Below are 17,771 nucleotides of genomic sequence, written 5' to 3'. Positions count from 1 at the left end.
TTTATATAATTTTTTCATATACACTTCGAATCCTTCACAGACTTGCATGTTGCACTAATGTAAAGCACTTGAGAGAATGGGTTTATTTTTAAAGCTGTAGGTAGTGGCTATTTGGTAAAGTTATTAAAAGAGAACAGCAGTTATTTATTAGACCACAAAGACAGAATTTATTAAGTGTGCTTACAAAAAGACAGGAAATCTCTATGTTGACCAGAATCGCAGAAGAGCCTCCACTGCAGAAGTACACAGTAGCAACATTATTATACTGCAGAATTGGGTGTCTTTAAAGTAAGGAAAGTAAATAATTGCATTGGGAAGACATGACAACAAAAGTAGTTTTTGCAAGGAATAATTGCAGAGGTGATAAAAGTAGATCACAAAATTTGACACCTTGGAGAAAGTAGTTTAAGATTTAGAACTGCTTCCAAACTAGGCACTAAAATCGAAGCAGGGTGGAAATTTATTTTTGTATTCAGTTGATACCACAGTTGATTACTTTATAACTTGCCAAAGAGTAAAAACAGCAACAGATACTTTTAACAAATCTTTACAACATTTTGACAAAGTAAGATTTGGAAGAGCACCATTTGAATTCCACATTAGCAGATTCCAAGGATAGTTTAGTTGATCTCTACAGATCCTGGAATTTTTAAGTCAGAAATGATATCAGATAGAAACAGTGCTGGAGCAATTCAGCAGGTCTGACAGAATCTGTGGAGACAAGCAGAGGTAATATTGAGTCCAGGATTCCAAAGATAATTCTCTCCCCATAGAAGTTGTATGACTGTTGAGTTTCTCCAACACTTTGTTGGAGATCTGGAATAAGAACATCCAGTTTTTCTGCTTTTGGAAGAGAGGGAATTGTTGTTGGAATTACTCAAATCTTTCATATTTACCATATTCCAAATGGTGAGTGAAGCAAAAGTACCAAAATAACACTTGAATCCTAAGAGGAGAAGATATAATAGGAAATCAGAATTTCATTCTTTTAGGTATTAAAGAAAACCCTAAAAACACCTAACAGGCAAGTACAAAGAGTTGGTCAGACTTATAAGAATTAATATCAATACTGTGTAGCAAGCAAACCTGACAGGGACAAGTAGTGCCCAATAATTAAATAATGGTAAAAGAATAGGTCACTTACAGAAGATATTGAAAGTAGGACAGTTTGGAGTTAAAGTGACTCAAATTAGTTGATGAGGTAGAACAGTCCATGCTAGAAGAAATGCCAAAGCTATTCCTAAGAGAAATAAGTGAACCAACGCAAGCATTTTGGCACAAAGATGTTTACGTCAATTGACACCTACTAATTTTAAGCTTCATACAAAGGCAAGTGTCACTTCTATTAGAAGCACTGAAGAAACAACAGTGCAATTATATGGTCCAGAGGACCAAGATGAAAGGCATGCTACAAGAATCCTACAAGACAAAGTTTGAAATTGTTTTTGTATTAAACAATCTCTACTCTGAAGAATTCTTACACTTCAGCATGAATATTTTTGACTTCCATCTCCTTCAAATAATAGAAGTTAAACTAATTTCAGTCAGATCAGTGGTCAAGAAACACGCATGTCGCAGCTACTCCTAGAACAAGGAACCACAAGTCAGATATTAAGTCAACTATTAGAATGAATACCTGATGGAAAACTTCATAAGGTTTCTGAGACACATGGTGGATCCCAAGTAGAAGACAGAATCCACTAAAATTAACTATGTTAGCGAAAGACAATTGTTTCATATTGTCAGCAGGATGGAAACTTGGCACTATGTAGTTATTTGCAGAAATGATTTCCAGTCCTATCATCACTGAGGGAAGTTCAGACAGTATCAGTGACGTTGAGAAAAAGGAAAATGTCTATAGTTTCCTGTCTTCTGCCTCCCTCCTTCTTAAATAATGGTTACATTAGACATTTTTCTGTCCTCTGGGATCCTCCCATTTTCCAATGATTCCTGAAAGTTCACTACCAATGCCTCTTCAGTCTCTTCAGCTTTCTCTTTCAGGACTCTGGGGTGTAGTCCAGCTTGTCCAGGTCATCTTTCAGTTTCCTCAGCGCCTTCTCCTTTGATGACCACTACATTGATCTCTGCTCCCTGACTCTCTTGAAGTTCTGATGTGCAGCTCATGTCCTCCACTATGAAAATTGATGCAAAATACCTGTTCAGTTCCTCCAACATTTTTTTTTACCTTTACTAATACTCTAGCCTCCATTCTTCCAGTGGTCCAATGTCCATTCTTACTTTTTTGAGGTCTAAAAAGAAATTCTTGCAATCTTTTTATATTACTAGTTGGCTTACTGCCATATTTCATCATCTCTCCTTCCATTGCTTTTTAGCTATCCTCTGCTGGATTTTAAAGGTTTCCCAATCCTCTGGCTTCCCATTAATCTTCACCATGTTGTATACTTGCTCTTTTACTTTTGTACTGTCCCTAAATTCCATTGTCAGCCATGGTTGCTTCATCCTCCTCTTAGTATGTTTTTTCTTTCTTGGGATGAGTTTTCTGCTGTGCCTCCCAAATAACCTTCAGAAACCCTTGCCATTACTGCTCCAGCACCTTCTCTTCTAGACTCCTCTTACAGTCAACTAAGGCCAGTTTCTGCCCTCATGTCTATGAAGTTACCTTTTACTGAATTATAATGCCATTATATCTGACTCCAGCTTCTCCCTCTGAAACTGCAGAGTGAATTCTGTCATATTATGATCAATGCCACCCAAGGGTTCCTTCACCTTAAGCTCCTTAATCAAATCTTCATTACACATCACCAGAACCAGAATTGCCTATTCCCTAATGGGCTCTACCAACTGCTTCAAAAAAGAACTCCTAGACATTCTACAAATTTCTTTTCTTGTGATCTGTTACCAATGTGATTTTCTCAGTTGACCTTCATATTGAAGTTCCCAATGATTATTTTAACAGTGCCTTTCTTACATGCCTTTATCTCCTGACTTATTTTCTTCTCCACATTCTGGCTACTGCTAAGAGGCCTGTATACAACTCATTTTAGGGTCTTTTCCTTTATGGTTCCTCAACTCTATCCACACAGATTGTATGCCTTCCAACTCCTTATCACTTCCAGCTATCAATTTCACTACATTCCTTACTAACTAGGCAACACTGCCCACTCTGCCCATCTGCCTGTTCTTTCAATAGGATGTGTTTTTTGGATATTTAGTTCCCAGCCCTGATCCCCTTGCAGTCATGTCTGCTTGTTTCATGTACTGTGTTCTTTTAAATATAACACCCTCAGACCTGTGTTAACAGCTTCTCTTAAACTTTAATAACTTCTCCAGAGATCCCTAGTCCTTAGCTTAAAGTTGTCATTGTGATTTCCTGGCGTGATTCAAGTAGAACCTGTCCTATTGGAACAAATCCCTCCTTCCTCAGCACTGGTGCCAATATCCCATAAATTCAAACCTGTGTCTCCCACACCAATCTTTGAGCCACGTGTTTACCTCAAACCTTGTAGACCCTGTGCCAATTTGCTCATGACTCAGGCAGTCATCTGGAAATTGTCACTTTTTCAGATTCTGCTTTTTAAGTTTAATCCTACTAAACACAGCGTCTAGGTTACTCATTTGCTCAGCGGAACCTTTTTCCTCTTTTTACCTGTATCATTGTTTCGTACGTAGATGACAACAACTGAATCTTTCTCCATCCAATCCAAGTTCCTCTGCAGTCTAGATGAGATATATTGAGCCCAGGCACTAAACCGGCTGCAAAGTCTTCAGGACTCTTGATTCTGGCCACGGAAAACAGTGTCTATTCCCAATTAAACAAAATTTCTCTTTTGTTGTCCCTCTTGAATAGGTCTGTACACCATGGTGCAATGGTCAGTCTGCTTATTCTCCCTCCAAGTCCCACTCTCATCCACACAGGGAGCAAGAATCTCTAACCTATTAGACAAGCTCAGGTGCTGAGGCTCCTTCAGCGCTACGTTTTGGATACCTCCACCGGTCTCGTTTGTAGTCACACCATCCCTGGCTGCTGATTTGCATTCAAGTGGTGTAACTATCTGCTGATAGTGTCCAGGAAACTCTTCCCCCTTTATGATGTGTCACAATGTTCAAGGTTCAGGCTGCAGCTCCTCCACTAAGAGTCCAAGTTCCACAAGCAACCAACACTTGCTACAGATGGGATCTGTGTGAACCACAATGAAGTCCACCATTTCCCACATCATGCAGTTACAAGATGTTGCCTGGCACAGTATCTCTATTTTAATTACTTTGTTGTTTTTGATTTTTTAAAATTTTCTTTTAAATTTCTTTTTTTTTAGTTTGTACCCTGTAAATGCTTCCACTTTTTATTTTCCAGTGAAAGTAACCTAGAGTGCTTTCTGGTGTAATGAGTGTTTCATCAACAAATATAGTGAATTAACTATAGCATGATTGATGAATTGTGTGTGCTGTTTGGATAACACAATCTTTCTACTGAAGATGCATAACGATTTTCTATAGTGATCTTCTACCCTGCAGTTTTCTATAGAAGGTTGCCGAAAAATGCAACTGCCACATTACACCAGAATGCGCTGTATAATAGAGTCAAATTTAGTATGTCACCAACCAATAAACTTACAATTTACCCGTGATGTCAGTCTTTTGTGCTGGGCCCCTGATCCAGGACTTCAATTTATCGAGTTTAATAAAAGTCTTCACAAATTACAAGCCAAAAAAGTAAAATATATAAAATAAAACCTCTTCATCTCTGCACTGAATTATCATGCTGCCTCTCCGTTCTTTGAACTATATTCGTATTCGGCTGTGTCTCGCTATGGGTGTGATTACTCCTTCCTAACCATGGAAGGCTCACTGATCAAGCATTTCCAACAGGCTCTCTTTTAAATAGACCTACAGTGAGCTGAGATGACTCACAGTAGTTGACCTTCAATAGAAAGTAACGCCTATTAAAGCCATTTTGGTTGATTGATGAAAACTGTTAAAGCAAAAGGTGGACTTAAGTTTGGAAAATAAAAACCATCTTATCCCTCGGGGGCGCAGTCAAGGTTTAAGAAGAGGTGGCAGTGGGGAGGAGAGTGTCTTTCCACCAGAAACTTTGAGACTGTTTTCTCCTGACACAGATGAGAACCGACTTGTTGTGCATTTCTAGTACTCAGTAGTTCTGGTTCACATACACTATATCTCTTTGCCCTCAGTCAGCTGAGTTAGCTACTTTATTGACAAAGTTAAAAATCACACAACACCAGGTTATAGTCCAGCAGGTTTATTTGGAAGCACTAGCTTACGGAGCACTGCTCCTACATCAGATGATTGTGGAGAATAAGATTGTAAGACACAGACCTTCTAGCAAAAGTTTACAATTATATATTGAAAAAGACCTGGGTTGTTTGTTAAGTCTCTTATCTTTTAAAATGACCATGTTGGTTTCAGTTTTTTCATATGTAAATCCCAAATTTTTTTTTACAAGTTACATTCTCAAGTGAATTTTAACAATTGGTGTTATGTCGGCCCAGATAAAGGATTGAAGGTGTGAGCTGACCTGTGTGAGGCTGCTCTGTGCCACAATGGTCAGACTGGTTCTAATCTAAAAATGGATTTACAGAATCTTACATGGATTCATGCAGTTTTTGAGCAAAGTAAAATGTATTTCTGCAGGTACAAATTCACCCTACAAACTTAGATATGTATGTATGTATGCATGTGGGTGTGTTCAGGGGAGGGTGCTTATGAGTGTCTGTGACACAGTGTGTATATGTGCATGAGTGTAAAGGAGTATAAGTCTGTGAGAGGATGTGTGTGGGAGTATATGTATGAGCATATGAGAAAGGGTCGTGTGTGTGTGTGTGCGCGCGCACGCGTATAGTGCAATGGGGTCACCTGTAGTGTGACATGAACCCAAGTCCTCGGATGAGGCTATCCCTATGGGTACCGAACTTGGCTATCCGAATGTTCAACCTCAGACCTTCGGGTGACTATCATCCAAGGTGGACTTCAGAACAGGCAACAAAGAAAAGTGGCCGAGCAGAGGCTGATAGCCAAGTTCAGTACCCATGGAGATGGCCTCAACCGGGACCTAGGTTCATGTCACTCTACAGGTGACCCCATTGCACCATACAAGCAGACACTCTCACAGACACACTCCTACACACACGGACACTCCTACATAACGGACACTCATACACACAACCTCTCACAGACTTATACCCCTTTACACACACACACACAAGTTTGTGGGGTGAATTTGTACTTGCAGAATTACATTTTGCTTTGCTCAAAAACTGCATGAATCCATGTAAGATTCTGTAAATCCATTTTGTACAGAGCAGCTTACACCTTCAATGCATTATCTAGGCCAACATGACACCAATTGTTAAAGTTCACTTGAGAATGTAGCTTCTTAAAAAAGATTTACATATGAAAGAACTGAAACCAAGATGGTCATTCTAAAAGGTGAGAGACTTAACAAATAATCCAGGTCTTTTTCAATATATTATTTCAGTTACATCACACTAAACTTTTGCAATAAATTCTGTGTCTTGCAATCTTATTCTTCGTAACCACCTGATGAAGGTGCAGCACTCCGAAAGCTAGAGTTTCCAAATAAACCTGTTGGACTATAACCTGGTATTGTGTGATTTTTAACTTCCTGCACCCCAGTCCAACACCGACGTCTCCAAATCATGAATTTTATCCAGTACTTTTAAAATGGAGAAACAAAAAAGAGATTTACCAGTTCTATTCTTCCAAATTCCCCAACCTGGAAGGAAGATGATAGGAACAAAGATACATGGTGGGTCTTTCAACAGGGTGACTGTGATGGTGCACCAAACAACATTTATTTTGGATCTTAAAATACTTGAATTTTTCTGTACAATTAACTTTTCTATCAGTTGCCTGATGTGCTGCTTGAGTAAATGTCCTCTGCTTCAGTGTCACGGAAAAAAAACAGTGCAACATTTAGACTATAGTCATACCACAGTACGTATCCCAATTTACCCATGAGATTTCCATGATGATCTTCTAAATTATATTTAATTTACAAATTAGGACCAATTTTTTGGGATTGATGCCTTTTGTATGGTAGAACTTCACAATAGTAAATGCTGGTCTGCTAAATACCATTGACTTATCAAAGGCTTTTCAGATTTCTGGTATTTCAGTTTTCAATTTGTTTACTGTGCCACGAAATGTTGAATATATCACTTGTCTTATGTTAGTTCTGCTATAGTACCTGTATCCATTAGCCAGTGATGAATTCCTCCAACTGTTAGTTATCATCAATACCATTTGTAGCAATTCAGAATGAAAATAATTTAAGTCTTTCGTAAATAAAGTGCAGAATTGGAAACAAAGTTGAGAGTTCCAGTTGTAAAAGGTTTTGTTAATGGCTGCTCAAACATTTTGCACCAATTAATGCAACCATTTTCTAGTGAGATGGGTGTAAGTAATTAAATGAACATTATTAGATTTTGTAATCCATTGGTTTTTAGTTTTAACGATAATATCCGAACGGATAAAGTGTCTTCTGGCTCGAGTTGAAAAGTGTTTAACAGTGCTGTGCTTTTACAATAGATTTGTTTACTTGGGTCAAAACCAGCATAAGGTTGACATATGCAGCCAACAAAGCAATGCGAAGGAACTAGACAACATCATGACCATCATGTAAGTTTCAAGCAATGACTACATTTGTTTTTATGTATGTCATTAAGTGATCTTTCACACAACCTTTATGTAAGCCTGCAAATACACTCACTACAGTTCACCATAACCCTCATCCTTCAGACTCCAATGTGTGATTTTATCCATTAAATCTCGGAGCACAAAACTGAAAACATTTCGCAAATCAAATAATCCACCAATCCACAATTACTATTCAATCTCTACATTTTGCAAATGAAACAAAAAAGTTTCGCACTACACTTTGTTTTGATTGGGTGCCATGTGCACAAATGTAATCTGTTTAATTGCATACCTGAAGGACATCATCCTTCCACCTCCACAATGCAGTATTCCCTCACTTGCTGCGTAAGAGTGATAGGTTTAATTATCCGAAGTGTGGGATTGTTGCTTGAACTCCAATCACAAGAGGAATTCATTGTTAATGGTACTACTTATTGCAATACGGTTTGAATAAAAGACAGTTTTGAGATTTTGATATTTATGTGAAAGTATTTGGTAAGTTAAGTATAACTTCATGCATATTGACATCGCAGATTGCGTAATAGAGTCATAGAGATGTACTGCATGGAAACAGACCCTCCAGTCCAACCCGTCCATGCCATCCAGATATCCCAACCCAATCTAGTCCCACCTGCCAGCACCCAACCCATATCCCTCCAAACCCTTCCTATTCAAATACCCATCCAAATGCCTCTTAAATGTTGCAATTGTACCAGCCTCCATCACTCCCTGTGGCAGCTCATTTCATATCTGTACCACCCTCTACGTGAAAAAGTTGCCCTTAGGTCTCTTTTATATTTTTCCCCTCTCACCCTAAACCTATGTCCTCTAGTTCTGGACTCCCCAACCACAAAGAAATGACTTTGTCTATTTACCCTATCCATGCCCCTCATAATTTTGTAAACCTCTATAAGGTCACCCCTCAGCCTCCGAAGCTCCAGGGAAAACAGCCCCAGCCTGTTCAGCCTCTCCCTGTAGCTCAAAACCTCCAACCCTGACGACATCCTTGTAAATCTTTTCTGAACCCTTTCAAGCTTCACAACATTTTTCCAATAGGAAGGAGACCAGAATTGCACGCAATATTCCGACTGTGGTCTAACCAATGTTCTGTACAGACACAACATGGCCTCCCAACCCCTGTACTCAATACTCTGACCAATAAAGGAAAGCATACCAAAAGCCTTCTTTATTATACTATCTACCTGCGACTCCACTTTCAAGGAGCTATGAACCTGCCCTCTAAGGTCTCTTTGTTCAGCAACACTCCCTAGGACCTTACCATTAAGTGTATGAGTCCTGCTAAGATTTGCTTTTCCAAAATGCAGCACCTCGCATTTATCTGAATTAAACTCCATCTGCCACTTCTCAGCCCATTGGCCCATCTGGTCAAGATTCTGTTGTAATCTGAGGTAACTCTCTTCGCTGTCCACTACAGCTTCAATTTTGGTGTCATCTGCAAACTTACTAATTGTACCTCTTATGCTCACATCCAAATCATTTATGTAAATGACAAAAAGTAGAGGACCCAGCACCGATCCTTGTGGCACTCCACTGGTCACAGGCCTCCAGTCTGAATAATGCTTTATCATTAAACATTTGCAGTCTATTATGTTTGCACAATTTGCTATTTTGTTAAGAAAATTACAGAAGTTGCACAGAGATGTTCTATAAAGTTAAATTTTGAAAGGTTAATTGTTATAAAATGCTGATAATTAAGAGGTACTAGGCATTCCTATTCTGTAAATCTATATGTTAAGCCTATTCAACCTTGATTCTAATTTATACAAGGTTTACATTATATAGCTTTATCAATGTAAATGGAAACAAATTTTCAATTATTAGTTACAGTGCCAGGTTGTCCATATTTATGCTCAATTTCACAATCTGGTGCAAAGCTTCCCTGTGCAACTTTGAAATTGCCTTGAGTGCAGCTATAAGCTCTCAAAATGTATGTAAAATCATATTAATTTATGGACTAACGGAATGGATTGAACACCGGCTTTCCAACTTTCAACTTGGCTTTGAATCCAACCTTAATTGATTGACTGGGTGAAGTTATACAAGTCGAATGTGAATTTAGTTTTCAAAAGTCCAGATTTCTTTTCAGAATTTCCTCATTCCCAGGACCTCTAATTCTAGGCCTAAGCTTGTTACTCATCCATGAACTCTATTGTGTCAATGTTACTTTTGTGCCTGAACTATCAACTGGGCACATGACTCGAGATTTGGCCTGATCAGAGCACAATACAGAATTTCCCAATTACAATCCCAATAATATGGAGATCTTATTGGATCTGCTGATTGCTAGTGTTATAAGCTGTGGAGATCGACACTGGACAAAATTGTACTTTTCAAATGGAAGAAACTGGTGAAAAGAGAAATGTTGTCTAATACTTTTATTGTCACAATCAAGCCAAATTCAGCAGAAACAATGTGAATTAATGAGCAAATTGCATTCAGTACAAACTTACAAATTACTTTTTAAACAGCTGATACAATAAAGAGATTTCTCAGGTAGTCCCACCAGCGTACATAGCAACCACTGAATCTCTAGTGCTTTTATTCTTCCCCAATAGGGTTTCGGTCCCCTCATTCTTAAAAGACTTTGGTGGACAGTCTTGTCTGGCAGTCATGATGTCGAGCTGTCGATGCAGGAACTTGGGTACACAAGTTTAAAAATCACACAACACCAGGTTATAGTCCAACAGCTTGTTCTTCCAAATAAACCTGTCATACTATAAGTCTACAGAAAAACAACACACATGGATCAAATACTTAACTTCAGCAGCAATCATCCCAACACACACAAATGGAACTGCATCAAGACATAATTTCAACAAGCTACATCACACTGCAGCACCCAAGAACTTCAAAAAGCAGAAGAAAAACATCGATACAACATTTTCAAGAAAAACAGATACACAAAAAACACAATCTGCTGATTCCTCAGAAACAAACCCGAACAAGCAAACACAGTGCAACCAGAAACTATAGCCGCATTACCTTACATCAAAGACCTATCAGAAATGACTTCCAGACTACTCAGACTCTTTGGCATCATGGTCACCCACCAGCCTACCAACACACTTAAACAGCGATTAATTAACCTAAAGGATACATTAGATACCACTAGCAAAGCTAAAGTTATATACAAGATACCATGCAAGAACTGTTTTTAAAAAAAAATACACCACATCAGACAAACTAGCAGGAAACTTGCCACCAGGATACAAAAACACCAACTGGCCACCGAAAGATATGACCCACTATCATTAGTTTCTATACATACAGACAAAAAAGGCCACCACTTTGACTGGGACGACATATATATCCTCAGACAGGCGAAACAAAGACACACGAGAATTCTTAGAGGCATAATATTCTAACCAGAACTCAATAAATAAACACATCAATTTAGATCCTATCTACCTTCCCTTGAAAAAGAGAACTAGAAATGACAGCTCCACATCATGACTGCTAGACAGGACTGTCCACCGAAGTCCTTTAAGAATGAGGGGACCAAAACCCTATTGGGGAAAAATAAAATCACCAGAGATTCAGTGGTTCCTATGTATGACAACTACCTGATAAAGGAGCGGCGCTCCAAAAGCTAGTGTGCTTCCAATTAAACCTGTTGGACTATAACCTGGTGTTGTCTGATTTTTAACAGCAATGACATCATTCACCTTAAGAAACCCAGACCTCTAAATAGAGAGACAGGCCATACCACCAACGCTTCACCGGAGACTCTCACTGGTGATAATACCTAGTATGGTGACAGAACATCTGAAAATAAACCTTCAAGCTCAGCAAGCTAACTTGCATACTTATCATTAACCTGAGCTACAAACCTTCTCAAAAATCACTAATTGATTTGAAATATCCATAGAATCCCTACAGTGTGGAAACAGGCCATTTGGCCCACACTGACCCTCCAAAGAGTATTCCACCCAGACCCATTCACCTACCCTATTACTTCATATTTACCCCAGACTAATGCACCTAGCCTACACATCCCTGAGGACTGTGGGTATCTTTGGATTGTGGGAGGAAACCGGAGCACCTGGAGAAACTCCACACAAACAGTCACCCAAGGCTAGAATTGAACCTGGGTCCCTGGTGCTGTGAGGCAGCAGTTCTAACCACAGCCACCCTGTTGAACTCTTCCACCATACCCTTGTACCCCAATACTATCTCCCTAGATTCATTTTATAAGGGGCTTAGGTTCACTTTGATCTCTCTCCTCTTGTTTTATACTTAAAGAAGCTTATATTGTCAGTTTTTATATTCCTCCCATGTTTTCCCTTGTACTTAATTTCATCCTGCTATCTGTTGATTGATATAATTTCTTAGTGTTTGGAGGCCTATACACTAACGTAACAATGTCCTTTTTTCCCATGCTGTTTATTTTTTACCTCCACCAAATGAATGCTACATCATCTCTCTCATAACTGTTCTCATTTCATTTTTTATTAACAGTATTGCAGCACCATATTTTCCTTCTCTCCTGCCTTTTTGAAAGGTCAAAATATCCCTGAATGTTAAGTTCCTAGTTTTGAACTGCTCATAACCATGTTTTCATAATGGCTGTGAGATCATTTCCATTTACCTTTATTTGCGCCATTGGCTCACTAGCTTATTCTGAATGCTTATGCATTAAGGTACAAAGCCTTAAGGGTTATCTTTTCTGACATTTAGTCATCCTGACTTTCCTTTGTACTCTGGCCCTATTTTCCTCTTGTTCTTGATTACCATGTCTACCTGTTTTTGCAATTTATTATTCTTTATCACTTTCCTTGACTTGCTTGCCTGTCACCCTGTTTAGATTCCCATCCCTAGCCATTTATTTTAAACCCACTTCAACCACTCTTGCAAATACTGTCCCTATGACATCAGTCCCAGTCCTACCCATGTGTTATGCATCCAATTTGTACTAGTCCTGGTGTCCCAATAATCTGAAAATCTTCCCTCTTGCACCATCTTTCCAGCTACATATTCATCTGATGCATCTCGCTGTTTCTATCCTGACTTGCACATGGCACATGACCCTGAGATCGCAATCTTTAAGGTCGTACTTTTCAACTTCCTAGTGCTCTGTGTTTGAATTTTAGGTCTGCATCCCTTTTTGTGAATGTCATTGGTACTAATGTGTGCCATGACCACTGGTTGTTCCCCCTCCACCTCCAAAATGGCCTGTAGTCACACCTAGACATTCTTAACCTAGCACCAGGAAGAACACCATGTCCTGGAGTCATGTTTGCAGCTATTTATTTCCCTTATAACTGAATCCCCTATAACTTGCATTTCCAAATTTTCCTCTCCTTTCCAGTGGAGCCAAATATGGTGCAACTGATTTGGCTGTTCCTGCTTTCCCCCGACAGCTGTAGCAAAGTTAGGTCCTGAATCTGGAATCTAGCTTGCACTCATCACTGGAAGGCAGTGTGTCATCATTGAGGCTAGCTGTCATTGTTTGTGTTTTGTTCCTTTTTTAGGGAAGCAGTCTCTTTATTTTCTCAAGACAGTATTTATGAGATGCATCTGGCTGACCTGGATAGAAAATCAAAGGAAGTATTTGATTCCCATATCCAGACTGGAAAAGGCATAATACAACCTATGTGCAAGGATGACATAATTGTCTACAGAGAATACATTAAAAACAGATACATGTGAAGAACCTTATCAAGACGGCCCAATACATCTTAAATTAGAGGTTAGAATGTCATTTCATCAGAGACAATTTCCAGGAATAATTGTCTTCTATACAGGATGTGACTCTTTCAGAGCATAATTTTCTTTTCTGCATCCCATTCATGCAATTGTATTTAGGTCATAAGTACTGTATTATGTATTATGCCAAGGGGATGAAAACGATGGGCTGTGTGTGACATTAATCAGTAATGGACTTCATTTCAGGACAAGCTTGTTATATTTGGCAATGTGTCTCTTGCGTCAATTTTGCTTTGTTAGACCAGGGTATAAGTTATTAAAGATTGAATATGGAGTTAATTGACATTCCTGATTCTTTAGATATTTAAAAATAATTTTTGGATTTGTAATAATGCATTATATGCCAATGGTGCTCAGTACTGATGACACATATCTTTCTTTTGAGTTCTCATTAAAGAAACCACTTTAAAGTTAGCCGTTTTCTTTCTTTGTTCACTTTTATGCGAGAAATATTTCATTTTCTTGGGCAGTAAGTAGCAGCCGTCTTGTTTTTTAGTTTACAAGCATGGTTAGCACTGCTGCCTCACAGCACCAGGAACCTGGGTTTGATTCCACCTTTGGATGACTGTGCAAGCTTCACAGACAATCTTTCAGTGTTTATGTAGGTTTCCTCCAAAAGTCCAAAGGTGTGCATTGAACATGCTAAATTACCCATCATGTCCAAGGATGTGCAGGCTAGATGGATTAGCCGTGGGAACTGTAAGGTTACAGAGATAGGGTTCGGGGCTAGGTCGGGTGAGATGCTCTTTGAAGGGATAGTGTGGGCTTGATTGGCCGAATAACCTGCTCCCACACTGTAAGAATTCAGTGATTTTATGATTCTATTAAGTCTTCATCAAATTTGATAAGATAGTTCTGAAAGCCACAGTCACTTGGTTAAATGGTGTATGGTTTGTAGAGTTTGAAGGTTTGCATTTTATAAATGCTCTTTTGCCATGGATTATGATAACAGTCTGATGCTGCAATGTTTAATATCTTACCTCTTCACAAGCACTCAAATCTTTTAAGTCTTTCTGACATAGATAGCAATAAAGTGTTGGCCATGGCTAATTGAAGAGGAGAAAGTGAGGTCTGCAGATGCTGGAGATCAGAGCTGAAAATGTGTTGCTGGAAAAGCGCAGCAGGTCAGGCAGCATCCAAGGAACAGGAGAATCGACGTTTTGGGCATAAGCCCTTCTTCAGGAATGAAGAAGGGCTTATGCCTGAAACGTCGAATCTCCTGTTCCTTGGATGCTGCCTGACCTGCTGCGCTTTTCCAGCAACACATTTTCAGCATGGATAATTGAAGCATTGCACACGTTGATTCTTATGGAAAATATATCTTTCTCTCCTTCATCATTGTTACGCCTTGAAAATTGACTTCAAAAATACTTTGCTCAAATGTGCCATTTTGACAGAAGAAGGATTAAGCAAGGATAAATATGTATGGTGTTGTGGAAATTAAATCGACTTGACTCAGTAATTAGCAAGAGCAAAGCAAGGGTCTTTATTAAAAATCTTGCAAGATTGACTCATTACACCAAGCCAGATACCTTAATGCAGTGAGTACCGAAAAATTACACAAACGCCTGTCTTATAGCGTTCCTTATCACACTCTTCAGGGCAGAGACTGGGGAAACTCAAGTTGTTATCCTCTCACCCCCTGGTCCTAGACATAACAGTTATTCAGCTTTCGCTAAGTTCGACTATCGCAAGGTCAGTTGAATGCTTACAGAATTCAAAAAGAGATAAGCTAACTGCAAACCTTCATCAAAGCATTGTTTACTAAGCTCAGCACAGCATTGATTTAAACAAAGCATTCTCTTTAAATTTCACATTAAATGGATAATTAATTTTACAGTAAATGGATAACTTTCCATTACAATGGTTAAATTTTCAAAGCCATAGAGATAGTAAAATTGTGCTTTCTCTGTATTTTTCCCTCTGTACCAGATGTTAGTTTTGCTGACATGAACTGAGGAACTCAGCTGTGCTGTATCAATTAATATTGTTAAGGATTAAATTGGAAGGGTCCTAATGTTAATAGAGGAAGACTACTTGCATTAATTTTTCTGCTGTCCTTTATTTAGTCCTATTGTCCAACCTCTCCCAATTAAGTAACTTTTAAGGGTGAGAAACCTAGGTGATTGATTTCAAAACTTGTGGATGAAATAAAACTTGCATTTTTTGTAAAATATGAGCAGGTTTATGTAAAACTTGAAGGACAGGGACAAGTTGATGGAGTAGGTGGATAGTTGACAAATCAAGTTTAATGCAAGTGTGAAATGATAGATTTTTGTAACAACAGCATGGAGATGGAGGAACATTATAAAATGAAGGTTACAATTGAAGGGCATGTGCAGGAACAGATGGATCTTAATATTGGCGTAAGTCATTAAGGTGGCAAAACAGGCTGAGAGAGCAGCTTAACAGCACATGGAATCCTAGACTTTGCTAATAGAATGCATGGAATAGAAGAATAGGGATGCTATGTTGAACTTAGATAGAAGACTAGTTTAGCAGCAGTGTTTGTGTGTCCAGGTCAGGATCTGCACTTTGGGAATGATGAGAAGGTATTAGAAAGAATGCAGAAGGTATTTGCAAAAATGGTTCCGGGAATGATGGTGGTCAGTTATGGAGATAAATTGAAGAAGCTGAGACTGTTTGTTTTCCTTGAAGAAAAAAAGATTGATGTGACATTTGGTTGAAGTCTGCAAAATCATGAAAGGTCTGGACAATATAAAAGGAAAAAAGTGTTCCATGTCACGATTGAGAAGAGGGCACAGATTTAAAATAATTTGTAAAAGAAGCAAGAGTGGTGTGAGGCATTTTCAATCGAGCCATTTGAATGAAAATATAATGTTTGGTTGAAAAGGAGAAATGCAGGATTACTGAGAGAAGGTAAAAATGATGAGGTGAGATCCTCAATTGGAGAGCCAACGCAAATGCAATGGCTGAATGACCTAATTTACACTATCAAAGTGTGGCACTGGAAAAACACACAGGTAAGGCAGCATCCGAGGAGCAGGAGAATCGGGTTGAAACATAAGCCTTTCTTTGGGAATGTGGGAGGGGGAAGGGTGCTAAGAGATAAATAGGAGGTGGGGCTCAGGGAAAGGTATCTGGGAAGGCGATAGGTAGATGGAGATGGGGATGATGGTGATAGTGCAGAGGGAGAGTGGAGCGGGTAGGTGGGAAGGAAGATGGACAGCTGGGCAGTTCAAGAGGGCAGTGCCGAGTTGTAGGGTTGGATCTGGGATAAGGTCGGGTGGAGGAGAGTGAGGAAACAGGTGAAATTGACATTGATGCCATGTAGTTGGAGGATCCCAAGGTAGAAGACGAGGTGCTCTTCCTCCAGGCGTCAGGTGGATTGGATTTGATGATGGAAGAGGCCCAGGACTTGTACGTCCTTGGTGGAGTGGGAGGGAGTGTTGAAGTAGTCTGTCACAGTGTGGCAGGGCTGTTTGGTGCATGTGTCCCAGAGATGTTCCCTGAAACGTTCCGCAAGTTGGCATCCTGTCTCCTCGATATAGAGGAGACAATACCAAAGGCAACGGACACAGTAGATGAGGTGTTTGGATATGCAGGAAAATCTCTGCCAGATGTGGAAGGATGCTTTTAGGACCTTAGATGGAGATGAAGGGCGGGGGAGGGGGGCACAAGTTTTACACCTCTTCCGGGAGTAGACCGTATGTTGGTGGGGGACATAGACCTAACAAGGGAGTCATGGAGGGAATGATCTCTGTGGAAAGCTGATGGGATGGAGAGGGAAATGTATCTCTGGTGGTGGGGTCTGATTGTAGATGGCAGAAATGGCAGAGGGCAAGGTGCTGTATCCAGAGATTAGTGGGATGGTAGGTGAGGATCCGGGGGTTGAGGTGAGGCGGTGGTGATGGTATTCCAGGATGGAGAAGCGGGAACTGGAAGAGATGCATTGTTGACTGCATGGGAAGGGATGATGCCATCCTTCAAATAGGAGGACATCTGGGATGTCCTGAAGTGGAATTGTTCTTCCTGAGAGCAGATACAGTGGAGGAATTGGGAGTAAGGGATAGTGTTTTTACAGGTGGAGGTGGGGGGAAATGGAGGAGGAGGCGTAGTCCAGGTAGCTGCGGGAGTCAGTGGTTTTAAGTAGATGACTGTGTTGAGTCAGTTGCCAGAAATTGAGACAGAGAGGTCTAGGAAGGGGAGGGAGGTGTTTGAAATGGTCCAAATGAACGTGAGGTCAGGGTGGAAGGTCTTTGTGAAGTCAATGAACTGTTCAACCTCCTTGTGGGAGCATGAGGTGACACTGATACTGCACTGTAATAATTCTATGATTCTGAATTATTTTCATTGAAATTTTTCAGACAGAGCAATATCACAAACAGTAGAGGGCCTAACCGCTCAATTAGCAATCAGACATTTCAATCTACAGAATCATTAATTTT

General features: G+C 39.6%; 1 protein-coding gene across 2 annotated transcripts in view; it reads left to right on the top strand.

The window, feature by feature from the left end:
* Window positions 1-13,776, top strand: part of fig4a (FIG4 phosphoinositide 5-phosphatase a) — a 122,806-nt gene extending 109,030 nt beyond the window's left edge. For both annotated transcript variants that reach the window (XM_060849256.1, XM_060849248.1), the window contains exons 23-24: window positions 7,528-7,617; window positions 13,128-13,776. In XM_060849256.1, coding sequence (XP_060705239.1) covers window positions 7,528-7,617; window positions 13,128-13,305 — 268 coding nt within the window. In that variant the 3' untranslated portion in view covers window positions 13,306-13,776. The remainder of the gene's footprint in view (window positions 1-7,527; window positions 7,618-13,127) is intronic.
* Window positions 13,777-17,771: the final 3,995 nt, after the last annotated feature.

This window comes from Hemiscyllium ocellatum, chromosome 3, assembly GCF_020745735.1.
Source record: "Hemiscyllium ocellatum isolate sHemOce1 chromosome 3, sHemOce1.pat.X.cur, whole genome shotgun sequence".
In the NCBI taxonomy this organism is placed as follows: Eukaryota; Metazoa; Chordata; class Chondrichthyes; order Orectolobiformes; family Hemiscylliidae; genus Hemiscyllium; species Hemiscyllium ocellatum.
Note: the sequence above shows the minus strand (reverse complement) of the source record. Positions and strands in the feature narration are given on the sequence as shown.